Below are 27,929 nucleotides of genomic sequence, written 5' to 3'. Positions count from 1 at the left end.
ATATCTGTCCATATCTGCTGGAGCATGTTTCGAAGTTCCTGGAGTGTCTGTGGAACACGTGGTTGACGTCGAAGGCACCGATCCATCTCATCCCACATGTGCTCGATTGGTGAGAGATCAGGGAAGCGAGCCGCCCAGGGGATGACATTCACGTTGATTTGTTGAAGAGAATCTTGAAGAAGTCGAGCAATATGAAGCCGGGCGTTGTCATGTTGAAAGATAATGCCTGGGCTATGACGACGCCAAAACGGTAGAACAGGGCTGATGATCTCCTCGCGGTAGCGCTGTCCATTGAGATTTCCCTCTACCGCTATTAAACGGTTCCTCTGTCTTGCTGTAATCCCACCCCATACCATAACGCTACGGCCCCCGAACCAGTCTTCTTCCATTACACAATGATTGACGTGGGGCTGTCGGGTAGCCTAGTGGTTAAAGTGTTCGCTCGTCACGCCGAAGACCCGGGTTCGATTCCCGACATGGGTACAATGTGTGAAGCCCATTTCTGGTGTCCCCCGCTGTGATATTGCTGGAATATTGCTAAAAGCGGCGTAAAACCATACTCACTCACTCACTCACTCAATGATTGACGAAACGTTCACCTCGACGTCGGTACACTCGAATCCGTCCATCGCTGTGCCTGAGGTGAAAACGAGACTCGTCAGTGAATAGAACTTGTCCCCACTGCATGGTCGTCCAGCGTAGACGCTGTCTGCACCACTGTAGACGTGCTTGACGGTGGTTTCCCGTCTAAATGGGACGTCTGGTGGGTCTTCTGGCGACAATCCCTGCACATCTGAGGCGACGACGTACGGTTTGTGAAGATATTCGTCGAAGGCCAGGGATGCTTCTTACAGTCACTGTTGCTGGCTGGAATCGATTTCGTAGGTGTGTTGTTCGAATCCAGATGTCTTGTCGATTTTTGGTTACGCGTGGCCTGCCACTTCGAGGATGATCTCTGACTGCGTTCCTCTGTTGCCAGCGTTGTCATAAACACCAAATGGTGTTTCTGTGGACGTTAAATTGTCTTGCAACATCACGTTGACTCGATCCTGCTTCAAGCATACCAATGGCTCGCAGACGCTCATTTTCGGACTGGCGTGGCATTTCGTAATGTTGAATAATTGCATAGTGGTCTTGTTTTTCTGAGTGGTTGTTGTCAGCACGATGCTAAACAATGCATATGGAATCCCGTCAACGCACATGTTTTTATACTCATTCTTGGGTAGTGAAATGCATGGGGCTTGCATAAAAGTCAACTTTTGCATGGAATGCATGCTTTTTTTTGTAGCAGTTGTGTTTGTGTGAATTGATTCCATAGATGTACTACAATATTGAAAACCAAGCTTTACTTGTTTGAAAAATACACTAAACTATTGGTATCACAGGATTTTTTGTTGTCGAGTATACAAAAGACGAGGCACGTATTCAGATTTCTGTTCAGAATATGAAGCTAAAAATACTAGTAAGCCATGAACTCTCTTGCAAAATATTATAGAAAGACAGAGCTTGCGAAGGGCATGTGGACGAAACTGGTCATGAGAGCCATGCTTATACAAACAAATATAAATAGTCAATGCAAGGGAACAACCAGTCTAGATTATCCGCCGAAACAGATTCCATCTAAAGAAAAGGGCGAAATAACTGTGACATAATATGAATGGGCCACTGAAAATCAGTGATGACACCTGGTGTTCGAGAAAACAGAAAGCATGTCCTGCCATACACATTGCATATTCTCTTCTTTGTTGAAGCATAGTATTGCTGCTCAAATCAATGAAATTAACTCGTATCAATTACGTGTTTCCCATCGAATAAGTGTAATCTTTTAAATCTGTTTTGACATCCCGATATCCAGATATTCACCATTTCTGGTATTGCCACGGTTGGTTCTGTATTGTGAACATATACATATTGTAACACATGTTCAAATAATCACAATATATAGAGATATAAAGTGCCGGGCAAAAGAAAGTATTCATTTGAAAATTGCTTTTGACCAAACAATTACAAACATTATCACGGCATTACCAGGCTATATGTCTGGTATCTGTGAACTACATATGATCTATCATTACAGTGCCATCGAGGAACCATTTCTTGTTCGTTTCATTTTTACCCACCATCAAACATGGGTGTATACTTTTTGTGCCCGGCAGTTTAGATATGTTTATATGCATGTACGTTCTGGAGGAGTATTTCTTTACCTGGGTACGTTAGGAAATTAGCCTTGACTGAGTTGACAGTAACAGTAATACGCAGATTTATGCATGGTTCATTGTGCTTTGTGTTCAAGGTAACAACATACAAGGCTTTAGTAAAACTTTCATGTTTTATTGTAGACAGGTGGAGAAAATTTGCAGTATCAGTGACCAAACGGGTTCCTCATTTTGACTTGAACCATTTGTTCCCGTGAATGTTCAGATAAAAAAAGAATTGTTTTGCCTTTGCATGTGTTTATAACAGAATACGGCCACCTTTTCGCGAACATCTGCTATCAACACTAGTCGATAGCGTTTCATAACCAAAAGCTTATGATATAATTGGAATCGTACAATGGACTGTGCTTTTAGCAGCCTTTCCTTATCAATATGGAAATAATTTTTGTCGCTTCTTAAATTTTATTAAGAATATTAATACATAGCAATTCCACTTTCGCACTGAATTCGCAATGGATGGTTTATGAAAGGATGAAACGGGATCAGTTTCCCTTCGATATTTGTATTATTATTTGTCATACAGCGCACAATGATTCAAATAAATACAATATTAATATATAGAGTTCAGCGTACATTCCTGCCCTTCCAGATGAGTTCTTTCTATTGGCTACCTTATGATATTTGCTTTGCCACATTTGGAAATAATATGTTTAGATTTACACAGGTTTAGATTTACAATATTCAGGCTCTCCTCTAGATTCTCCACTTTCTGTACTGATTGCTAAATTGATGGTAAGTGAAGACTTATATGATCTCAGTAGGAATGAAAGGGGACCTGTCTATATTCTCGATTAATAGCTAAAAGTATATAAGTTCAAGTTAGTTCAATTTAAATGATGCCGTCCAGACGTCACAGTATTCGCTTACTACTACATGAGTAGTCCTGCAACTTTATCCGTCTGTTAAGTTGAGAATACCATGCGATGCAAGCGTCTGTGATATGACCTGATACCACTAATGATATTGATTAAAAATCTTTTGCAGAATATATACCCGCACAAGAAGAATATTATTGAAAACTTAAGCGTCACTTTTCCTTTTAGTTGTTTATAAATTGTTTATAAATTGTTTGTGTTTTTAGATTAGATTACAGTTCTTAACTAAGATATGGATGGTATTTGACGGCACTGAAATGTTCTTCCTATAGACATGGGCATCAAGAGAAATATTATCCTGATGAAATTTTTGAGATGTATTTAAGTTATGTTCAAACAAGGTGTTTAGTATTCGACTGGTGTACTCAATGTCGAAGCAAAATCAAAATGTCAATGATTATCCCAAAGAGATAATCAGATAAGTGTCTCTGTTGGTAAAGTATTAAAGCTTTGTATATGTTAAAGTGTATAGGACTGCCGGCAAAGGAAAGTATACACCTATGTTTGATGGTGGCTAAGAATGAAACAAGCAAGAAATGGTCATTCGATAGTGATGTATTTGATACGGGCATCATAGTTGTGATTTGGACCTTAGGTTTTCAGTGTGCAGGCGACTGTTGTCACCCTAGTAACGTGTTGACAACGTTTGCAATGTTTTGGTCAAGTCCAAGTCTATACTTTCGTTTGCCCAGCTATTTATTTACTGGTCAACTGTGAAACATGCATGGAACACTGAGTGGAACATTTCACTGGGTGCGCATTTGTCAACGAAAGTGAGTGCGTTGGGTTTAATGCCACTTTGGCGTGCCAGCTTCATGTGATGCAGGTTTACCAGTTTGGTCAAAGCCTACGGGCACGGATATGGTGACAGACATAATCAACAAACATAATCAGGGTGAACCGGGGTTCGAACCTTCGGACACAGGCAATTCTTCGCATAGACCTGCGACGCCTTAGACGACTGGGCCACTCTTGCCCCACAACTAGTAATATGTAAGTCATCTCTGATAATGGTGAGTTCATCAGACATCCAACGTTGACTTGTGAGTACTAGTATATCATTAATATCAGGCAACATGATGAGGGAACGCAAATTGGAACTTTGAGCCCTAGAGCCCATGACACAGTCCTACATCAGAGACAGAAGAACTAATCAGGTTTCTTTCACATATTGTATGTACAGAGCTGTAGATTCATTACAAGCACAATATATTCTCTAATACTTCAATATTCTTAATTGTATTGATAACTGAAACACTCGGTCAGTGTCCTTGTGTTATGGCAACCTATCAAATATAATGTCTTGTGTGTTCTGTATTGAGTGATTTGCCAGCAGCATTAATCAACCACAGAGGAACTATACTGAATCATGCAATATCTGTGAGATACTGAAACTGAAATATGATTGATGTAATTAATAGTTGAGACAGCACACAATTAGATAATATGGTTTCACAGCAATTTGTTAAGAGTAATAAGAAAGGTTAAGATTGAAATGACGTTAATTGAGTTTGCAAATGATTTCATGTAATATCTGTGAGAAACTGAAACTGAAATATGATTGATGTAATTAATGGTTGAGACAGCACACAATTAGATAATATGGTTTCACAGCAATTTGGTAAGAGTAATAAGAAAGGTTAAGATTGAAATGACGTTAATTGAGTTTGCAAATGATTTCATGTAATATCTGTGAGAAACTGAAACTGAAATATGATTGATGTAATTAATGGTTGAGACAGCACACAATTAGATAATATGGTTTCACAGCAATTTGGTAAGAGTAATAAGAAAGGTTAAGATTGAAATGACGTTAATTGAGTTTGCAAATGATTTCAGTCAACTTCTGTAGGTAAATCCATGAAAGGATGACCGACTGTGCGGAGATCGATCCGCGACAAAAGAGACTACACAAGATTGCCCCTCTAGTGACAGCTGAGGCTTTGTCGGCCGACGTGATCTAATATTTTGGTGAAATTTGTGGCTCTACATGATTTGTCCAATTGAATTTGTCGTCAACCATTATGTTTGTGGGACTTCTGTCCCAGGTCTAGACGCCTGATCAGTCAACGTGTGAATACCGCAATGATCCATCTGTCCGTCACATTTATTTTCAGGAACGTTAGACGAACATACTTTGTGACATAGTCCAGAAAGGATTGAATTTACCCGTACGCCTTCACTATCAACTGCCTCATCAACAGTTCCATTATGATGTTTACTCACCGCCTTCTTCTGAGACCTGTGCAACTATGTTCTCCTTTAAGATTAGACACATTTTCACTTGAACATTATTCGAATTAAGAACCTCGATCGTTTTTAAATAAAGACGCAAAGTCAATAGTCTTGGATATTTTCTTCACTATTTTTGTTTTGAGGCATGATTCCCCCTTTAGCGCTAGAAATGTTCCGATTGTAATTTATGCAAATCGCAATACTATTTTTAACAACACAACTCTGTACTATCAAACAGATACTATTGAGTAAATATGATTTTGCGCGCTTTTAGCAATATTCAAGCAATATGGCAGGGGACACAAGAAATAGACTGTATCCATTTGGAGAATCCGGCGAAAACAATTTGCCCTCTATGCTACCCATCTACTCGATAATATAGGAAGATCATCAGGACAAGGGACCTGGTGTCGTCAATAAGTTATTTATGTATTAAGGTGGTGGATGAACTAGAATTGCGTCCATGCTGTTTGGACGCTTTTTGTTTGTGACAGTCACAAAGAGTCCCCATGGACCTGTGAACGAACGCGAGTGCACACTGATCAATTGACCGGGGTTATAATAATGTACCGTCATGCACATTAACTAGGCATAATAAATGTGCTTCTTCTTCTTCTTCTTCTTCTTCTTCTTCTTCTTCTTAATTCAACAATATTCTAGCAATTTCACGTCGGCCTGTAAACAATGGACTCCGGTCACATCAACCAGTGGCATATATAATTAGCAACGTCAAACTCTCTTCGAATCAATCACAATACCGGCATCCCCATTAGTCATTTCGCAAGGATAAATGCACGTTGTGTCCAGCTTTGGAATTGAGAAGGAAATCAATATCAAGATATTTTTTCTAACTCTGTGAAAAGTCAAGAAAACTTCCGCAATCCAATTCCATTTGACATATTGCAGCACACACTTTTACAATACCCACAATTACCTGGGAATATAACCATTGTATATTTGAGAGATCCGCTGGGTCATACAGAGTGAAGATCCATGTTAATTACTCCGTGCTCCGATGAACAGGAAAGATGATTTGAGCACATCCAAAGGTGGTGTGTTGCGCTGACATATTGTTGTAATTAATACATTTTACAAAATGTATATTTTTCATTTTTCGTTTCGTTTCTTTTTCAGTTACCATCGTGTGCATACCGATGACAGCAGCCCAGAGGATTTACCAGCTGTGGATATATGGTGATGTTCTCTGCAAGTGTGTCCAGTACTTACAGGGTAAAGTACAGTTGTCTCCATTACACTCTGGTCTGTTCAGCCTGTACCGTTACCTGCATTATACATCATACCACGGGTGCCATCATATGTGTGTGTGTGTGTGTGTGTGTGATTGAGTGAGTGAGTGAGTGAGTGAGTGAGTGAGTGAGTGTGTGAGTGAGTGAGTGAGTGAGTGTGTGTGTGTGTGAGTGTGTGTGTGTGTGTGAGTGGGTGTGTGAGTGTTTGTGTGTGAGTGAGTGTGTGTGTGTGAGTGATTGAGTGAGTGTGAGTGTGTGTGTGTGAGTTAGTGAGTGTGTGTGAGTGAGTATGTGTGTGTGAGTGTGTGTGAGAGAGTGTGTGTGTGAGTGAGTATGTGTGTGTGAGTTTGTGTGTGTGAGAGAGTGAGTGTGTGAGTGATTGTGTGTGTGTGTGTGTGTGTGTGTGAGTTTGTGAGTGTGTGTGAGTGAGTGATTGTGTGTGTGTGAGTATGTGTGTGTGATTTTGTGTGTGTGCTAGCGTGAGTGTGTGTGTGTGTGTGGCTGCTTGTACTAATCCGAACAAATGGCGGTTTAATATTCCCAACCCACTGAGATACCATACAGCAGTTTAACATGGATAACAAACTTTACACAGTATACTAACTCCGATCCGAACAGTCCCTGTTTTATCAATGCGGATCGCCAGGCAAGGTAACAACAAGAACCATATATTAACGTTTTCATATTAACGAGATTCAGCTCTTAGTCACTTGCGATTTTTGAGGTTCAGCATTACACTGAATATTCACTGTCAAATCACGTTATTCAAGACCTCGGGATATGTAACAACGCCTGAATGTAATTAATAAAATCTTGAACACATAACCATTGTCCGGATTAACGTGTGTGTCTTTTGTTTAACGCGTACGCAGCAAAATTCCAGCCATATGTTCTCGACCATTAAATAATCGAATCTGGACCAGACAGTCGAGTAATAAATATTATGATGAACGATCAACATCACTGACGTGTGATAGTACGCCATGAACTAAGTCACCAGGCCTGGCCAGCCGATCCGTGATAGTACTGTAAAACGAGTATCAAGAGTAATTAAATCCAGCTCCCCGATTGGTCAGTCGCCGTCTTCTGAACCCCTATATAAATCGGTAGGCCGGTATGTTCGGACATCATGACGTCATAGTGTTTCATAAGACGTCATCTGCCTCTCACGTCATAATTACTACGTTCACAATTTGAGTTACCATACCGAACCGACTAGTGGTCGACAGGCAGACCTGAAGAGCAAGGTGGAGACAGTCTCTTGGCAATAAGTACTTGTAAATATGTAAAGTTAACTTCGTTTCAAGTCACCTTCGTTCTCGTGCTGTACAGGCCCCTTCAGTTTGTAACAGACGTACATACCGCTTGTAACACATGAAACTCACAATCCCACCGCCCTTTGATAGTATTATAAAACATGACTGCCTTTTTGAAGACATGGTAATCTGTGATTAACAGAGATTAAATAAACAGATTAGAGATGTACTTTGATTTGAAGAGCATTCCAAACGCAAACAATTTGAGCTGGCACGAAAGTAGATCCAGTGTCGATTCCTGGCGGTGTTGTAAGTCATAAAAAAAGTCAAGACCCTTTCCATAGCCAACAGAACGTTCTGTTAAAACGTGAGCGTATCCTGCCCTACCTGTGGCACCCGTCACAAACACATGTAAAGGAAAGTCAATTGTTCACCTGGTAAAGTCAAAATAGGGAATTGCATCGGACATAAGTTTTGTCACTAATGCGTCAAATTTAGAAATGTCCTCCACATGTCTACCATAAAACCTTTTGAATGTGTTTTTCAAATCCTGGCCATGGCATTCCTGCTGTTCTCAGAAATCATCTTGCTTGCATAGAAAAAGGTGAAATTACCACACTAACAGAACATTACTAAAAAAATCCTACATGATTCTCAGTTGAACGTCAGGAGTAAACTTACATCTCCAGTCTCAGGTCCTGCTGTAGTCAACGGTCAGATTGAACTTCTGCCTGAATGGATTTGGCTCCACACAGACAAGACACAGAACAGTACTCGCACTAATCTTATGATTCTGTTATAAGAAAGAGCACATGTAAAATCTAAATGCCACAACATTTGAGATACCATCGAGCATGCTCTTCCCATGGGTGTGCCAAAGAGCGTCATGCGACTTGCTCGAAAGTTGTTTGAAAAGGGTAACAACATTCAAGGCTTTAGAAAAGCTTGCTAAAGCTTTCATGGAAGACACGTAGAGGACACCTATTTTAGCTTGTACCATGTGTTCCCGTGTTTGTTCAGGCGAACACTTCATTTGCTATTCATATGTTGTGACGGGTGCCACCGGTGGGGCAAGAAACGCTCACCTTTTCGTGAACGCCTAGTGTCGTCACTATTTTAATAGTGATTCATAAACACATGCTTTGGATTCAGTTGGAATTGTCGCATGATATCAACGCCACAGTCAACTACAATACAGCAGCATGGCGGTCTGTCAGCTGACCAGGCACACTAGTTGTTGCAGATAGGCGGAGAACAGTTCTCGTGAACACCTGGTGTCAATAATATTTAGTGAGGTGAGGTGAAATTGGGTTTAACGTCGCGTCCATGATTATTGCACTTATATAGCGACGTGCATGCACGTGTGTGTGTATGGCTGCTTGTACTAGACCGGACTGATGCCGATTTATAGTGCTAGCCAACTGAGATACCATGCCGCAGTTTAACATGAATACCTCACTCAGACACAGTATACTGACTCCGAGCCGACCAGTCCTTGCTTTAACCCCTTAATGCCGAGCGCCAGGGTAACAACAAGTACCACCTTTTAACGTCTTTTGGTATGACGCGGCCGGGGATCGAACCCCGGACCTTCCGCTCTCCGGGCGGACGCTCTACCACTAGACCACGGAGGCGGTCTAATATTTAGTGATCCATTCATATACTTGTTGCTGCTATTTTACCTTTTACGCATAATGGAATCTGTTTCGGTGGATAATCGGTTGGTTGGTTGGTCCGTTGGTTTACGCCGCACGCAGCAATAATATGACAAGCATCAACCATGTCAGCGAACCTGACCATCCGATCCCGTTCGTCGCCTCTTACGACAAGCATAGTCGCCTTTTATGGCAAGCATGGGTTGCTGAAGACCTATTCTACCCCGGATCTTCACGGGTCGGCGGATAATCGGGACTGATGATGACGGTTCATATTAATAACACGCACAAGATACTATTTAGTATTTTCATCTTCCGTGTGTACATAGTTTCGGATAAGAACAGATACGAGCCTTCAACGATATATACTAGATAATGGCTTTCATGTATGAGATACTCTATGAGCGAATTGGTAGACAGTGTATAATTGGCGCGAAAGGACTGAATACTAACATGTGCTCCCTTGTCTGGCTTGGCCATTAGTCACAGACCAAAGCTGCGATGGTTCTCTTCGAATTCAGTGCAAACAAAGAGTTACTATATCGTTGTGCCATATATATTTGCACAGAGAAAGCAATGCTTTAGTCATCTTTCATTGATGACATTTATGGTTAATTAAGTCCTTGGGAAATATATTCATGGACTGGAGATAAACAGAACGATAACCTTTGCAGTTGAATTCACGACGAAATGACTTTGTTAGCGGTATTGTTAAAAGTTTTACTTGAGGGAAAAATAGTTGGCAGCATTTTTTGTACAGTATTAAGAGCCACAAGTGCCAGTCAGGTCACAGGAAGTTAATACTTTGATTGGTCGCGGCGACGATCAATACCTACTCATACACACGAGGCCTTTAAGCTTCTATGGGTATTAACGGTGACACTCCTATGCATCAGAACAACAACAACAACAACAACAACAACAACAACAACAACGACCATCTCGTGGAAAGCCCGGCCTGTACGTGTTAAGGGTTGCAGGTTAGGGACAAACTCCAGAATGCCCATATCAAAGACAAACTGCGGGCGGAATACAAATGCAGGCTTAAGAAACTCTGCAGTTCAGAGCTAAACGATTGCAATAAAGTCAAAGCCACAAATATTAATGCTGTACCCGTCCTTTCGTATTCGTAAACAAGGCGTTTTCCTAAACGATGTGGGACATAACCTCAATGTTAATGATGATTTTGTTGATGGTTCTGTACTGCTGGGCGGTACAGAAATAAGTGTTAACCATATCAAATCAGCCCAAAGAGGACACCTGAACGACCACTGCATTGCGTCTATGTACAGTGTGCTGAGAAGATCAGCAATCCTGTAGAGTCCTTCGCTTGGAAGAAGTCGGCTGGCCTGAAAAGTGAAACCGAAGGCTTTCTGTTTGGTGCTCAGGACCAGAGGCTTCCCACTCGAAACCGTCAATGTGTGATTTTGCATCAAACTGTAAATATCAAATGTTGATTATGCAATTAATTTAATGAGTCTGTCCAGCACATTATCAGTGTAAGCCCAGCTTTGGTACAAACATACCATCTTAAGCGACATGATGGCGTGTCTCGATCAATTTATTAGCGTCTACGCCATTTTTGTGATTTTGTCCATCCATAGTACAACCCTGAAAATTTGGAGGGTGTCATGGAAAATGAAAAAAAATAAAACAATCCAGGGCAACAAAACTGATCTCGTCCTTTTTAATAAATCCAATGAAATCATTTATATTTTTAAATTTTCTGTCCCTTGCGACACCAATGTGATCGAGAAGATTCGGGGAAAACATGGCAAATATGCGGACCTCGCTTTCGAAATGTCACGCTTGCATCCCAAGTACCAAGTTGTCCGATTCTCCATTGTTCTCGGTGACATTGGGAGAGTGTTTGCTGCCAGGAATACAGCCCTTCTGACAATCTGGGTAATGCAGAAGGCTGTAGTGTTGGGGTGTCTTCACGTTTTCCGAAAAGTTCTCGGTTGTTTCGTTGGATAAGTCCCATTTGCTGTCTGGGCTGCACGAGAGGGGGAAAGGACCCTGAACTGATGATGAGCCTAACCAGCCTGACTGTGCCAGGATCACCCAAACCCTCTTTGCTGCATTGTTTTATTTTATTCTGCACATAATAATTCAATACATACAATCGGAAACCCATATTGGCGGAAGACCAGAAGCACAATTCGAACAAAGCCATTTTACCTATGGTTAATGTATTATAACGTATGATTCAGTGTTCCGCTTAACTTCGCCTGATGTACAGTGTATGACCTTAGCGGTGTGCACAAAACCACATGGCACCACCGCTTAACTTCGCCAGATGTACAGTGTATGACCTTAGCGGTATGCACAAAACCACATGACACCACCGCTTAACTTCGCCAGATGTACAGTGTATGACCTTAGCGGTATGCACAAAACCACATGGCACCACCGCTTAACTTCGCCAGATGTACAGTGTATGACCTTAGCGGTATGCACAAAACCACATGGCACCACCGCTTAACTTCGCCAGATGTACAGTGTATGACCTTAGCGGTATGCACAAAACCACATGGCTTCTCCGTCTAACTTCGCCTGGTGTACAGTGTATGGCCTTAGCGGTATGCACAAAACCACATGGCACCACCGCTTAACTTCGCCTTATGTACAGTGTATGACCTTAGCGGTATGCACAAAACCACATGACACCCCCGCTTAACTTCGCCTTATGTACAGCGTATGACCTTAGCGGTATGCACAAAACCACATGGCACCACCGCTTAACTTCGCCAGATGTACAGTGTATGACCTTAGTGGTATGCACAAAACCACATGGCACGGCTTAACTTCGCCTGATGTACAGTGTATGACCTTAGCGGTATGCACAAAACCATATGGCACCACCGCTTAACTTCGCCAGATGTATAGTGTATAACCTTAGCGGTATGCACAAAACCACATGGCACCGGTTAACTTCGCCTGATGTAGAGTGTATGACCTTAGCGGTATGCACAAAACCACATGGCACCGGTAAACTTCGCCTGATGTAGAGTGTATGACCTTAGCGGTATTCACAAAACCACATGACACTGCTTAACTTCGCCTGATGTAGAGTGTATGACCTTAGCGGTATGCACAAAACCACATGACACTGCTTAACTTCGCCTGATGTAGAGTGTATGACCTTAGCGGTATTCACAAAACCCACATGGCACCGCTTAACTTCGCCTGATGTACAGTGTATGACCTTAGCGGTGTGCACAAAACCACATGGCACCACCGCTTAACTTCGCCAGATGTACAGTGTATGACCTTAGCGGTATGCACAAAACCACATGGCACCACCGCTTAACTTCGCCTGATGTAGAGTGTATGACCTTAGCGGTATGCACAAAACCACATGGCACCACCGCTTAACTTCGCCTGATGTACAGTGTATGACCTTAGCGGTGTGCACAAAACCACATGGCACCACCGCTTCACTTCGCCAGATGTACAGTGTATGACCTTAGCGGTATGCACAAAACCACATGGCACCGCTTAACTTCGCCTTATGTACAGTGTATGACCTTAGCGGTATACACAAAACCATATGGTACCCCCGCTTAACTTCGCCTTATGTACAGTGTATGACCTTAGCGGTATGCACAAAACCACATGGCACCACCGCTTAACTTCGCCAGATGTACAGTGTATGACCTTAGTGGTATGCACAGAACCACATGGCTTCTCCGCTTATCTTCGCCAGATGTACAGTGTATAACATTAGCGGTATGCACAAAACCACATGGCACCGCTTAACTTCGCCTGATGTACAGTGTATGACCTTAGCGGTATGCACAAAACCACATGGCACCACCGCTTATCTTCGCCAGATGAACAGTGTATAACCTTAGCGGTGTGCAAAAAACCACATGACACCACCGCTTAACTTCGCCTGATGTACAGTGTATAACCTTAGCGGTGTGCACAAAACCATATGGCACCACCGCTTAACTTCGCCTGATGTACAGTGTATGACCTTAGCGGTGTGCACAAAACCACATGACACCACCGCTTAACTTCGCCAGATATACAGTGTATAACCTTAGCGGTGTGCAAAAAACCACATGACACCACCGCTTAACTTCGCCAGATGTACAGTGTATAACCTTAGCGGTGTGCACAAAACCACATGACACCACCGCTTAACTTCGCCAAATGTACAGTGTATAACCTTAGCGGTATGCACAAAACCACATGACACCACCGCTTAACTTCGCCAGATGTACAGTGTATAACGTTAGCAGTGTGCACAAAACCACATGACACCACCGCTTAACTTCGCCAGATGTACTGTGTATAACCTTAGCGGTATGCACAAAACCATATGGTACCGCTTAACTTCGCCTGATGTACAGTGTATGACCTTAGCGGTGTGCACAAAACCACATGACACCACCGCTTAACTTCGCCAGATGTACAGTGTATAACCTTAGCGGTGTGCAAAAAACGACATGACACCACCGCTTAACTTCGCCTGATGTACAGTGTATAACCTTAGCGGTGTGCACAAAACCACATGACACAACCGCTTAACTTCGCCAAATGTACAGTGTATAACCTTAGCGGTATGCACAAAACCACATGACACCACCGCTTAACTTCGCCAGAAGTACAGTGTATAACGTTAGCGGTGTGCACAAAACCACATGACACCACCGCTTAACTTCGCCAGATGTACTGTGTATAACCTTAGCGGTATGCACAAAACCATATGGTACCGCTTAACTTCGCCTGATGTACAGTGTATGACCTTAGCGGTGTGCACAAAACCACATGACACCACCGCTTAACTTCGCCAGATGTACTGTGTATAACCTTAGCGGTGTGCAAAAAACGACATGACACCACCGCTTAACTTCGCCTGATGTACAGTGTATAACCTTAGCGGTGTGCACAAAACCACATGACACCACCGCTTAACTTCGCCAAATGTACAGTGTATAACCTTAGCGGTATGCACAAAACCACATGACACCACCGCTTAACTTCGCCAGAAGTACAGTGTATAACGTTAGCGGTGTGCACAAAACCACATGACACCACCGCTTAACTTCGCCAGATGTACTGTGTATAACCTTAGCGGTATGCACAAAACCATATGGTACCGCTTAACTTCGCCAGATGTACAGTGTATGACCTAAGCGGTGTGCACAAAACCATATGGCACCACCGCTTAACTTCGCCTTATGTACAGTGTATGACCTTAGCGGTATGCACAAAACCACATGACACCACCGCTTAACTTCGCCTGATGTACAGTGTATAACCTTAGCGGTGTGCACAAAACCATATGGCACCACCGCTTAACTTCGCCAGATGTACAGTGTATGACCTTAGTGGTATGCACAAAACCACATGGCTTCTCCGCTTAACTTCGCCAGATGTACTGTGTATAACCTTAGCGGTATGCAGAAAACCACATGGCTTCTCCGCTTAACTTCGCCTGATGTACAGTGTATGACCTTAGTGGTATGCACAAAACCACATGGCTTCTCCGCTTAACTTCGCCAGATGTACAGTGTATGACCTTAGCGGTATGCACAAATCCATATGGCACCACCTCTTTTTCAACGATTGTTTCATCTCACCGACCAAAACCTTATCTAGACAGATCTGGTCTTGTCGTGAATATTATTTGGGTAAATGATGTGAACATTAATTATATATTCATCAACTGATTTGACTTTGTCAGAAGTAATATTCAAGCGCAAAGACAACCCTAAGGCACAGATGGCACACGCTTTCCTGACAATTCCTTAGCTTCATTGTAGCGAGCGCAGCATCGCGTATCCAGTCGTTAATCGCGACAGGGGAATTGCATAAAGGCATTCAACATCTGGCGTGACCACTACAGCTAGCTCATGGATGGCAGCAGGTAGAGTGCATCTGTGGTGATTGGCAGAACGATAGGAAATCTTCTTGATGATAACAGCTTATTTCTGGTTGACCATCACCTTGGCGAACTGGCATGGAGATAATTGTTCTTACAGCCCTGTTTTAACTCTTGTGCCAGTACTGAACATACTATGTCCAGGTTTCTTGTTTTCTAGTATCGATTTATTTAATATGAATCCTAAAACTAAGAGATATTGATCCCGTTTCATCCTGAGTGATTTCAACTGCGGAAAATGAAAATACTATCAAGAAATATTCTTAACATAAAAAAGGAGCGAAAAAACCTTTCCGTAATCCATTGAAGACAACAGATGATTGAAAAGAGCCTGGGGGACGTTGTTCCAATCGTCCACGGCCAATTGATCTCACTGAGGTACCTTTACCGGCTGGTTCTGATCATGTCGTAGGCATCTATCCATCACACCCAAGGCATGTTCTGTGGACGGATGAAGGTCTGGAGAAACAGTCGACCATGACAGTACAGGAATGTTATGCTGCCTCGAAAGATTTGTCACAACACGTGCAACATGTGGGCGGGCATTATCCTTCTGCAACGTGACGGTACGTCCCTGCATTTGCACACTATCTCGAACGATGGCGTCCAGATAGCGTACGCCAGTTTTATTGCCATACAAATGATGAATTGTGAAGCCACACCATACCATTACGCTTCCACCAAAATCGTTCTTTTTGACGCACGTCTATCAGAGCTATCCAGATGAAACCTTGACTTATCTGTGGACAGTATACTGTCCCAGCTTTGACTTCTGAACCTCAGATGCAGTCTACACCAAGTTAGGCGTGCCTGACGGTGACGTGGAAGCAACGTTGAGCGTTTCGCTGGATGTTGTGCTCCCTGGACCGGTTGCGTACGGTTCTGCCACTGATTTGTCACAACCCAGGACTTGTCCGAGCGGCTAGTGTGGCAGTTTGGTAGTTTCCGTAGAAGCACCAGCCGTGGAAGATGGTGAAGACCGGCCCGTGGGAAGTCATGAATGGTACCTTACTGTCTCAAGATATTGAGATTTATTTATTTCGATGGTTTGTGCCGTTACTGTTTGCAGATTACACACGGCACGTAGGCGTTCATTTTCACCAAGCCGTGGCGTTATTAACGGTATAACAATTTATTTTTTTCACTGATAGTGAGACAATCATTGTGTGCTGTTCACATTAAAACACGTTTGTGAGTATAACGCTCTCAACAAACGCACAAACATCCAAATTTTGCGCCGTACGTAAACACGCACGTGCAAGTTGTGAGCCACGCCAAAAGCCGAGGAGATGTCTTTATGAAAATGTACTGAAAGTTGCATTGTTTAATTTCAGAATATTCTTTTTTATTGAACATTATATGAAGCACAGCTTCTTTTTCCGTTATATCCGATTAGTGGTTATTTCCCATTCATAAGTATTTCTGAAGTAATTGGCAAAAAATGTCTCTGGTCTTACGCCTTTATACATCCTAACATTATCAATATCATTTTCAGCATCAGTTTTAACGTAATTATTTCGTTATTAAATTCTCAAACCTTCTTGGACGCGACGTTAAACCCCATTTCACCTCACCTCATATGTTTAACTCTTGACGGACGCCCGTGGACATACGATGCCATTGGTCAGATTACTATGTTCTGTGATGAACCTACACAATGTACACGAGCTGTCACATGTAATTGCTAGTGTACGCAATGCTACATACAATTCCTATTGATTTTTATTTGAATCTTATATTGGCAAAGTGGCATAGTTCTAACGTGTTGTAAGACATCTCATCCGATGTTTCTTACAGTAAGTAGCTATTGTTGAGGAATTGCACCAGTCAAACAGTGCGTGAACTTAAGCATGTTTCAAAAGTTTTGAATAGTTTTGTACACAAACGTTCCAAATCGTTCAAGGTAGAAACAATAAATATCGATGTTTATCCTTCCGGTTTCGCCTATGGCACCTGATGTGTTATTTTCAGAAAGAGAAATGTAATCTCCTGATTCATCATGCAAAGGAGATGCTGTTGTCTCAGTACCAAACAATAACAACCAGTACATAAAAAACTAACCTATGGCAAGAGAGTTCCATTAGGACATTGGGTATAACTTTGATAAGCCACGGTAATGCGTAAATGGATAGACTTAAACAAATAACGAATAATTGCAGGTACTGCACGACACATGTATTTATCCTAAATTGGTGAGTGAACGTATCCTGTCGTTCCAGTGGCACATGTCACAAACACATGGAAAGGAAAATCAAGTGTTCAGCGGGATCATCGCTCAGAGAGACGTTTTTGTTTTATCAGGACGTTTCAGCGTACTGTTTAGGCAAAGTCCAAAGTTCATGTACGGTGCTTACAGATGAGGGGTGGTATCAGGTCGAATACTGGATAAAGATACGCGGATCCTGGCATAGCTAAGGGATGTAAATGTGTAGAGTGAACTGTGGGAGCCTTAGACCACAGTCCCACCCATACATCATGGTTTAATCCTTAGATAATGGTAAATATACGAATTGATAAAAAATAGATGGTACCATAAAGTGTTATGCAGATCGAATTAACAACCGTTGAAACGGGACATTTTGGATACCAGCAGTATGACGGTTTCACTTTGTAAAAGCAGAGTACATATTTCTGTGAGCCGCTTTGTGCCTGAATTATTAATGGCCAGAAACTCAACTGGAATCATTATTGCATTCACACAATCATGACGAATAAGTTTATCCTAACCTTGACAATGAAATCTTTTGATATCCGAGTTCAACCACATTCAGATTCCACCACCCGTAAATTCAACCTTAGGCCAAGATGCCATGTTTCAACCGTTAATAAATAAAGGAGCCGTAGGGACGGAGAGGGATTAATTGAATGGTGTTTGAATAAATAACCATATTTGGTATAAAAGATAAAGTGTGACATGTAACTCACTGAGGTAATAAATAGACCGCATCTTGAATTTAGTTTGGAGCCTCGAAAATGTTTGGAAATCTAGATCACCATGGGATAAGTATGGCGTATGGTAAATCTCCATGAGCACTTACGCGTTCGATCTTTGGTAAAATCGCACGCGTCTTCCCAGCTGAAAAAGGCTTTCAAAAGGATTTGGGGCAGACATGTGAAGGACAGTTCGACATTTGACGCATCAGTGACAAACATGATGTCGGACGCAATTCTCTATTTTAAAGTATACCATATATATATATCTTGTTTCTAGGGTGAACATTTGACTTGCCCTTGCCTGTGTTTGTGACGGGTGCCACCGGTAGAACAGGATACCCTCACGGTTTCGCGAACACCTGATGTCATTACTATCTGATAGTTATTCATAAACACACGATATAGTTGGAATCGTACAACCTACTCTGCTTATAGCAGATATGGTTCCTATGTTTATGGAAATTGTTTTGGCGATTTATTTATTAATATACTATTTAGTAGTGTGTAGTAACTTAGAAACAACGCCCTTTAATTAGTATTTTAATCTTAAACCAAAGCCCAAATAAGACACCTGTCGTGGACGTTTATCACATTGATGAAACATCACAGGGGTATGGTGCTTACAGACCAATGATTTCAGTTGTTTGGAATCTGAGATTCGAACACTACCAGCGGATCCTTGCTGCCAAGGGACACACTCCACTAGACCCGTTAAGTGGAACTGATAACGCCAAAATTGTGGTACATTACGCATAAACAGTCTTTGACTTCATCAATATATATTGTAGTATTGCCATATTGACACGATAACCCACACGCATTTATGAAACTCCCTTCCTTGTCTTGGCGTCATATGATAATTACACTTGTCTAACTTTGTCTTGAATATCATTATTCGGTTTTGTTTTGTTAAAACCGACTGATGAGGATTGTGTCATCTTCCCAAGATGGAAAGGATAGCTGCTTATTCTTTCCGACACTGGTTTACCTCGTAAGTTTAGAATAGTAGCCAATGTGCTGCAGCTGGAATATTCTGGCGTTAAACAACATTCACTCACGCCTTGAAATTTCACAAACATTGTCATGTTGTGTGTCATGACTGTGTAAGCATTTAAGGCCATCGCGTTCATTACATTTGTGAGTTCATGTTTTTGAATAATTATTGTCATATTTCCCGTGTCCCGTTTCCTAGGTATCGCCGTCTCTGCCAGTACCTTCACCATCACAGCTATGAGCCTCGACAGATGTCTTGCCATTCGCCATCCAGTCGCCATCAGAAGACTGAGGACAACCACCTTCGTCCGCATCCTCATCTTCTGTGTGTGGACGTTTTCCTTGCTCATCATGGTGCCTCTTCCAATCATTAGACGGACTGTGACCGAAGAGATCCTTCCCGGGCAGTCACTTATATTCTGCATAGAGGAGTGGCCATCATTTGCCCACAGGCGAACATACGACATAGCCATACTTCTAATAGTCTACATCATTCCAGGGATCATAATATCAACGTGTTATATACTCATGGGCAAAAGGTTGTGGGTGCCAGACAAGGAATTAAACAGAGATTTATACCGATATCCTATACAACGAGAGCCTACATGCCGTATGCATCGTTTGACGACGGGGCGACGGAGACTGGCGAAGCTGTGTATCGCTGTTGCAGTCATGTTCGCTCTTTGTTGGCTTCCGTATTACATTGTGACGACATATTTGGACTTCCGACCAGATTTGGACGCGGCGGACATCGTCCACTTCACACTCCTCCTCGGACATCTTCATAGCGCGTCTAACCCCGTGCTTTATTGTTTTCTACATAAAACATTCAGAAGATATTTAAGGAAATTCGTCTTCTGTGGATATAGATTAAATCCATCGAAAATGATTAGCAAGGTGAGTAATTAACCTGTTTTCGTCTTAGCCTTCTGCCCATATGAATAATCGAATCTGCCAAAGAGCAATGACCTGCGCTTTTAGAATATGATAACCTACAGTCACACTGTCGCTACCCGACCCTCACTTTAGACGGTAAAGGTATGGTAGGCGGGAAAACTTTCAAACAGTTTCATGGTAGACATGTAGAGGACATTTTGTAAATTTGACTCATCACTGGCAAAATGGTGTCCGATGCGTTTTCCAATTTGTGACTTGAACTTTATGTTCCCGTGTTTGTTCAGATGAAACATGACTTGCCTTTGCATGTGTTTGTGACGGGTGCCACCGGTGGGGAAGGATAGGCCCACCTTTTCGCGGATATCTGGTATCGTCACTATTTGATTGTGATTCATACACAAATGCTCATGATATATATGTAGTCGGAATCGTACAATCGTCTCTGCTTTTGGCAGATATGTTTTATGAATATGGAAAGGGTTTTGTCGCTTATATTTACAAGGGGATGGGGACCTTCTACCCAGACCAAAAGCTGAATACATTGCTAACTTGAAGGTTGTTTGTTAAGCTATATGTAACAACCTTTAACGACATTGTTCAAATACTCAATGATTATACGGGGTAGGCGTATCCTGCCTCACCTATTTTAACGTCGTTCACTGAAGACGCTTTTCCAGAAATGAACTACATTTTTTTATTCCGTTTTGCTTTAATCCCACTCTGTCTAACCAAGAGATCCCTGTAAACGGATCAGATAATTGTTGTATACGTAACGCGTAGGTGGTGACTACAGAAACAACGTCTACCATTACTCTTTCATTTGCGTAGTATCAGTTCAAATCCAGGCCCTTCTGGAGATACTTAATAACCTACAACAACAGTTATCAGTTTGTGAAAGGATGCCGAAAGGCTATTCCCAAAATAGGATCATCCTCTTACAAGAAATTGAAAGTCATTTCATGGGATATCATCGGACTCTCAACATCTGCCATCAGACAACTTTCAACTAATAACCCAAGTAACATGAAAAATATAGTTTAATTTGAGACTAGGGGTTGCTGCCTTCTTCTAAGACACCGTAGGCGAATAATTATGGTACGGTTTTCATTCTGTGACTCAAAATACCTCAATGTTCCTCAGGCGGTTGAGTAGCTTCAAGTGAGCTTTTAACACTCATATTTGCAGATGATGTGCAGTGTCGCTCATTGAAACGCACTTATTGCCACCCACTCAATGACACTATCTTTCGATCGTTTTCTTCAGAACAAGTAACACGGAAAGCCCTGATTCATAATATACGCGATGAATCGCAAAGAACAATCAAGAACGAAGTGTGGTTTATTACACGATAAAACATTGTTCTGTCACGACGACATTTCTGGAGATTCGAACATACGCTTGCAACTTCATGACATCGTGTATGGACGACGTTATTTTTGAAAGGGGAATGTCTGTTGAGTTGTTCCCCATAGATGTAGCTGGGCAATGCAGATAAACGCAATGGCCGAGCGATAGCATCCAAAAGCGGGAGAGATATGGCAATCGGTATTGGGAGAAATGGGTAATCGACGTGAGGAATGTGTGATTAAGCAGCAAGTACTGACCTGTGAATAAAATGGACTTGTTCGACACTACCGAGGTCGGATTCTGTTGAGGGAGTCATCATTTTTAAAATATAGGTAAATATTTTTAAGTTTGTACATTTTATCATCCTCGTTAAAGAGGCTGTACATAATTTTGATATCTCATATAAGAAATAAACGACTCGTGGTCGTTGTTTATCGTACAAATAAACACTGCACCCTTCGTGGTATATTCTCCATGCAGTGTTTTTAGTATGATAAACAATGACCACGAGTCGATTATTTCTTAAATAAATAGCACAGATAATAAAGTTACTTTAACACTGGTCACTCTCGATGTATGATGCCCTTTTTGTTATTAAAAGAAGACTGATGTTGAAATAAAAGTAACATTTATACTATAAAAGTATAAACAATGTATTCTACAGCTTTAAGTGTCTCTTGTTTATTTTTCTCACGCGAAAAAATTATACACGTGATTGGGAACGTCAAATCAGTCTGAAATGGTCAGGCACCTATGTATTTTGACTATGTACTTGTACCGTTGGTAGTTTACACGTTCTTCGTATTTGTCGTTATTGTCGCACCCTGACGCCAGATATGAGGTGACGTAAAACGCAGAAATTATAAACAGTAGGTTATAAACTGAGAGGTTAGAGGCTGTTTGGAATACATATATACTGAGCAGCATTGAAAACGTACCAGCAATAAATCTTGAAATATTACAAAAACAACTTGAGCAATGACCGATTTTAATTAGAACAGACATAGACGGATTATTAAGAAAGACGACAAAGGAAACAGGAATACCACACAGTAATTACATTTACGTCATCAGTGTAAGGAAGACACATAGGGTTAAAATAAAAAGTCAATATCTGGTATGTCCACCATTGACAGCAACACAGGCCATGCAACGTCTTCTCATTGATCGAATAAGTCTGCGAATAGTGTTCTGGGGCATTCCACTCTTGACGTAGTGTATCTTCAAGTTCTCTCAGGTTCTGTACTTGCGGACGACGTGAGAGGCGTTGACCCAGGTAATCCCATAGATGTTCAATTGGCGATAGATCGGGTGACAGGGCTGGCCATGGATTCAGTGGCACATTATTGTTTGCTAGGTACTGTGTTGAAACACGTGCTGTGTGCGCTCTTGCATTATCTTGCTGGAGGGTGTGCATATCCTGGTGCTGATGAAAGAATGGGATGACGTGATTTGCCAATATGTTTTTCCTGTAGTAAAGGGCATTAACTCTTCCACGACAAACATGGGTCTCTGTTCGATGGTTATGACTGATGCCACCCCACACCATGACACTGTCTTTTATAACCCTATTCTGCATGCTTCCCGTGAAACAAAACACGTTTTCAATGATGTGCACGCAATTTGTTGCGTTTTGGCGATGTCGCTCACAAAAAACTTAGGAATGTGTTTTGACGAGCTGTTCTTCTTCATGCTTCGTCCAGAACGTCGTATATTACTCATTTACTTATATATTTTCATATGACTTAAGCCCGAATAAAAATACATCCATTTTCATGGTGGTGCGTTTTCAATGCTGTTCAGTATATTATGATGTAGGTCTTATAGAATTTGTTTTTTGTACGTCTCTCTTTCATCCTTGTATCACCAGTGTAGATATTGTCCAATCATGTATATTTTTGGATTGATACGATATTTGATATTTATTTGGCAACATAAGTTTGTTGGTCAATATTGGTAATTGGAATTGTAAATAGTTAATTTGTGAATTTTAGGTTAAACCTGGTAAAACTTGTAACCTTGTAAAACAACAATCAAACCAATCATTCAGGGAACCATATACTAGTATTGTATCTCTAACACAGGTTCAGGACAATTTGTTAAAAATGAAAGCAAATGCCATCTGAATTTAACTCAGAAAACACTTTGTGAAATGCTGTATTATTTATAGATGACATCTATGTGCAGTTTTGGGATATCACCTTTTGGCAGGTCGATGGCATCCCCCTGGAAACAACATGTGCCCACTTCTTGCTGATCTGTTTCTTTATGCACATGGATATGAAATTCTGCTCGGCTAGGCAAAATCAAAACAAAGGGATTTGGCCAATACGTTTCACTTAAGCTTGTTCAATATTGTTCAGTAATTTTAAATACCCATGGCCAATTCCCTTCCACTGATTTACCCACATGAACTTGAAATAAAAGACACCAGTGAAACCATCTCATCTGTTTCATGCTTAGATATATCCATAAAGATTCAGAGTCTCAATACAGTTTCCTCAAGACAATGAAAAAAGAGATGACTTCAACTGTCCCAATTATGTCGAGCAATATTTCGGCAGCTGAAGCCTTTGGTGTGTGTTGCGGTTCAATCGAGTTGGTTCTTTCTACAATGATTTCATGATTGCTCAAGAGTTGTTTGATTAGGGTAATTAATCAAAGACTTCAGTGAGGCATTCAGAACGTGTTATGGTGGACATGTGGAGGACATTCCGAATTTCATTATGATGCCCGATGCAATTCCCTATTTTGACTTGTATGTTTCCGTGTTTGTTCATTTGTGTCTCACCTTTGTATGTGTTTGTGTTTGTGGTTGTGACTGATGCAACCAGTTCGCGAACATCTATTATCCTTACTAATTACATGTCATACACACATGCTTATGCTATTGTCGGAATCGTACATCGGACTATACTTTTAGTATCGATTTGTTAGTTTTGTCGTTAAGGCTATATTAACACACACGCGTTACCTACGTGTTCAAGGTCAAAGATCAAAGCCCGCTACCAAGGTATAGCTCATAAAGTCTAATTAATCAAGTTAGCATTTGTGTAAACAAGTATTGCTTAAACCACACTTTCCAAATAGGAACTTTCCGTCTTCAACGGGGTATAACCACTGACCTATCATGGCTTACCGTTTTCATTCTAACAACGGTTCACGATGTGAGACATTCATCTTTCTTTTCATCAAAACAAGAAGCATACTTTTAAATAATAGTGTATGATTGCCTTGCACAAAATGAATACCCTATTCGTTGTGCAGACACGCCAGAAACCTATGATTGTGGGTTCGAATCGCCCCGATTATGTTTCTAGGTTTGTAAGCACCATACCCGTGCTCGTGGGTTTCACCGAAGTAGTAAACGTCTGAGACCTGCATCACTTCGGGCTTTCCTCCCACATAAAGCTGACACGCCGTGATATAACTGGAATACTGTTTAAAGCGGCGTTAAACCCAACTCACTCACTCACTCACTCACTCACCCATACTGCCTTGGCGAGGTAACACTGGAAACCAAACACTCCGGGCAGAATTTCGTTCCATGTCTACATCTTTCCATACATTAGCTCGAAGCATATCATATTGTTCTCTCACACGTACCGACTTATTGATATGATATGTAACATCATCCCTTTCAATTCCTTCCCTCATTCATCCTTCAGCACCCTCTCTGACATAAACACTCACCCACACCCATGGTAATCCTATTTTGTGCTGCGTCAGCGTCTCGAGACTGTCCCATTAGCACGTCCTTGGCGCGTCTCCGCGAGTCTGGTCTATCTCCGACAAGTGATACTAATTGTTAACGGCATGTCTCGCCCTCTGGGAATTATATTTTTTGTAACCCAAACGCAGATCCAACAACCGAAATATCAGTAATGTCCTTCTTTTTACAAAATACATTGAACATCTCTGGGTCCTGTCTTTAAAGAATGAAGTCCGTTGGTCCCCTGGTTAGAATAGGTCCATAGTCCTCTATTGCCTGTTGAGTTGGTTGGTTGGTTGGTTTGTTGTTTAACGCCGCACTCAGCAATATTCCAGCTATATGACGGCGGTCTGTCAATAATCGAGTCTGGACCAGACAATCCAGTGATTAATATCATGAGCATCGATCCACGTAAATGGGATCGATGACATGCATCAACCAAGTCAGCGAGCCTGACCACCCGATCCCGTTAGTCGCCTTTTACGACAAGCATAGTCGCTTTTTAGGGCAAGCATGGGTTGCTGAAGATCTATTCTACCCCGGATCTTCACGGGTTATATTGCCTGTTCAGAGAAGGGAGTAAAGTGGATGGGGCGGTCAGACCCTGTGCCGTGGCTGATTGCGTGTAGGCAACCTCCAATGGTTTGCCTAGTCTAGACTCGATTATTTTCATCCCACCGTGATATAGCTTCAATAATGCAAATTGGACGTTAAATAACATTCCCTCAGTCACTGATTATAAAGTATTGAATATATTTTTAGAATTATTAAGCTGATTTTATATCAAGAAAATCCCTGTTCTTCCTGTCATCTCTTATAGAGATGGCCCAGTCGCGATAGGTGAGCAGAGTTGTGTGCCAGCATCCTATGGTCGTTGATGCGAACCCCAAATTCGCCGTACTTATAAGTCTTGGTTTTTCAACATTACACACCCTCTGCTCATGAGTTTCAAAGTGGTAAACGCCTAAAACCTGCTTCATTTCGGACCCTCTCCTAAATCAATCTGACACCCCTTGATGCAACTAAAATGCTCCGCAAAGCTCAAACACAATACACCTCTTAGACACATGTCGAACCACCTTCTACCCATCCCGACTCCCAGGCGCACTCAATCGTCCCCTGGGGACACTCATTCGGGAACCGAAAGGAGTAATCAGACATTTTAAACCTACTCCAATTTTCTGCGTTTACTGCAAAACAACCAACAACCGTCTAGATTTATTTGCAATTAGAGCACGTGGTATATTGATTGTGGCGCAACATCAGACAGAAGGACCTACAGGTCCTGTCTCGCCCAGTGTGAGGTTGCCCCTACAGTGTTATAGTCGACAGGTGGTAACCAGGCGTCAAGGAGGCTAATACAAGTTATTATGCTGCACCGAGAGTGCTCATAAACTTGTCAATGGCCTTGATGGTCAGCGCTATTTAGGACATTCAGAACATTAGGACACTTAATATACGACACATCTACCGCGTATTGATGCGGCGGTGACAATTGGCTGAGTAATTTGACATCATGGTCAACTTGTTTGGGCACTTTTCTTCCATATCAGCCTTTATTAGTCGTATTTAATATTTCGGTTATAAAATATTATCATTATTACATATTAGCCTTACGTGTATGTTTACGTTTTACAAACATGCAACAGGGTAGTGGTTGTCTGAATAGCTTACATTTGTTGTACAATGTACGCTGCCTGATAAATCTGCCTCTTACACAGAAAAAAGACACGGTTATTCTAATGTAATGGGAAATTAACTAACAAGTTGTTTTATTTATACCTGTGTAACGAACACAACAGTATGATAGGCAGACTTTGAAATATTTTTATAAAAAGAGAATATAACTCCTTAGTGAGATTTCTGGTCGTTCTTCATCTCAATTAAATACCAACATACTTTAAATCTTTAACGGAGAGGAGTTTTGAAATATGTAACTAACAAAATTCACAATATGATAATGTAATCATATTCTTATATTTGAACGCAATTTTGTATTAATCACTGAGTGATATGTTCATTCGCAACTTTATAATGAGAAGTTTTGAACCCCAGTGGCTGAAAATGTGAACTCTTTTGACCAACCCAGACATTAATGTCCCTGTCTGTAGTGTTTTTTTGACGATACACGTTTTTTTCAGTGATTCTTAACGGGATGTAAACTAACAATGTACCGTTAGAACATGCCCTACAGTCATTTGTGAAGCTGTGAGTTCATAAACGATCCATTTCTTGTCCAACTTCCCTTAATTGCCAGTTGAAAGTCGAGTTGAGTGTAAAATGCTGTCCTCATTTGCAACATAAACCTGTCAGGGATGATGTTGACACTGATGTTAATCCCAGATCGAGTTTGTATCAGGAGATTGCTTTATTAAATGCTTTACCGAGATGAAGTGTTGGGACGCGTTAATAACGACGGCATTGGCCTATATATGACGTACATACACTGTAGGTAGGCATTGTTTTATAACATGTAATAAATGTCACCTTTATAACTGTAATATTCCTCATGTCAATTATAATTGGCCATTTCATGACTGACTAGAGAACTGGTTTAGGTTTGTGTTAAAATACTTAGTCTCATTGATTTCATTCCTCTGAAATCTCTTCAACGCAATTACCAGGATGGTTGGCGAAAAGGTCATGCGGTCTTATAGCTCGCAATG

At 41.5% G+C, this 27,929-nt stretch overlaps 1 protein-coding gene across 1 annotated transcript in view; it reads left to right on the top strand.

Moving 5' to 3' along the window:
* LOC124115391 (gastrin/cholecystokinin type B receptor-like) overlaps positions 1–27,929 on the top strand; it is a 79,062-nt gene that overhangs the window by 46,900 nt on the left and 4,233 nt on the right. The window contains exons 2-3 of the mRNA XM_046476339.2: positions 6,461–6,556; positions 19,507–20,204. Coding sequence (XP_046332295.2) covers positions 6,461–6,556; positions 19,507–20,204 — 794 coding nt within the window. The remainder of the gene's footprint in view (positions 1–6,460; positions 6,557–19,506; positions 20,205–27,929) is intronic.

Source organism: Haliotis rufescens, unplaced genomic scaffold, assembly GCF_023055435.1.
Source record: "Haliotis rufescens isolate VD_foot unplaced genomic scaffold, xgHalRufe1.0.p SCAF_2, whole genome shotgun sequence".
Lineage (NCBI taxonomy): Eukaryota > Metazoa > Mollusca > Gastropoda > Lepetellida > Haliotidae > Haliotis > Haliotis rufescens.
The sequence above is the reverse complement of the archived record's forward strand: the minus strand, read 5'-3'. Positions and strand labels throughout refer to the sequence as shown.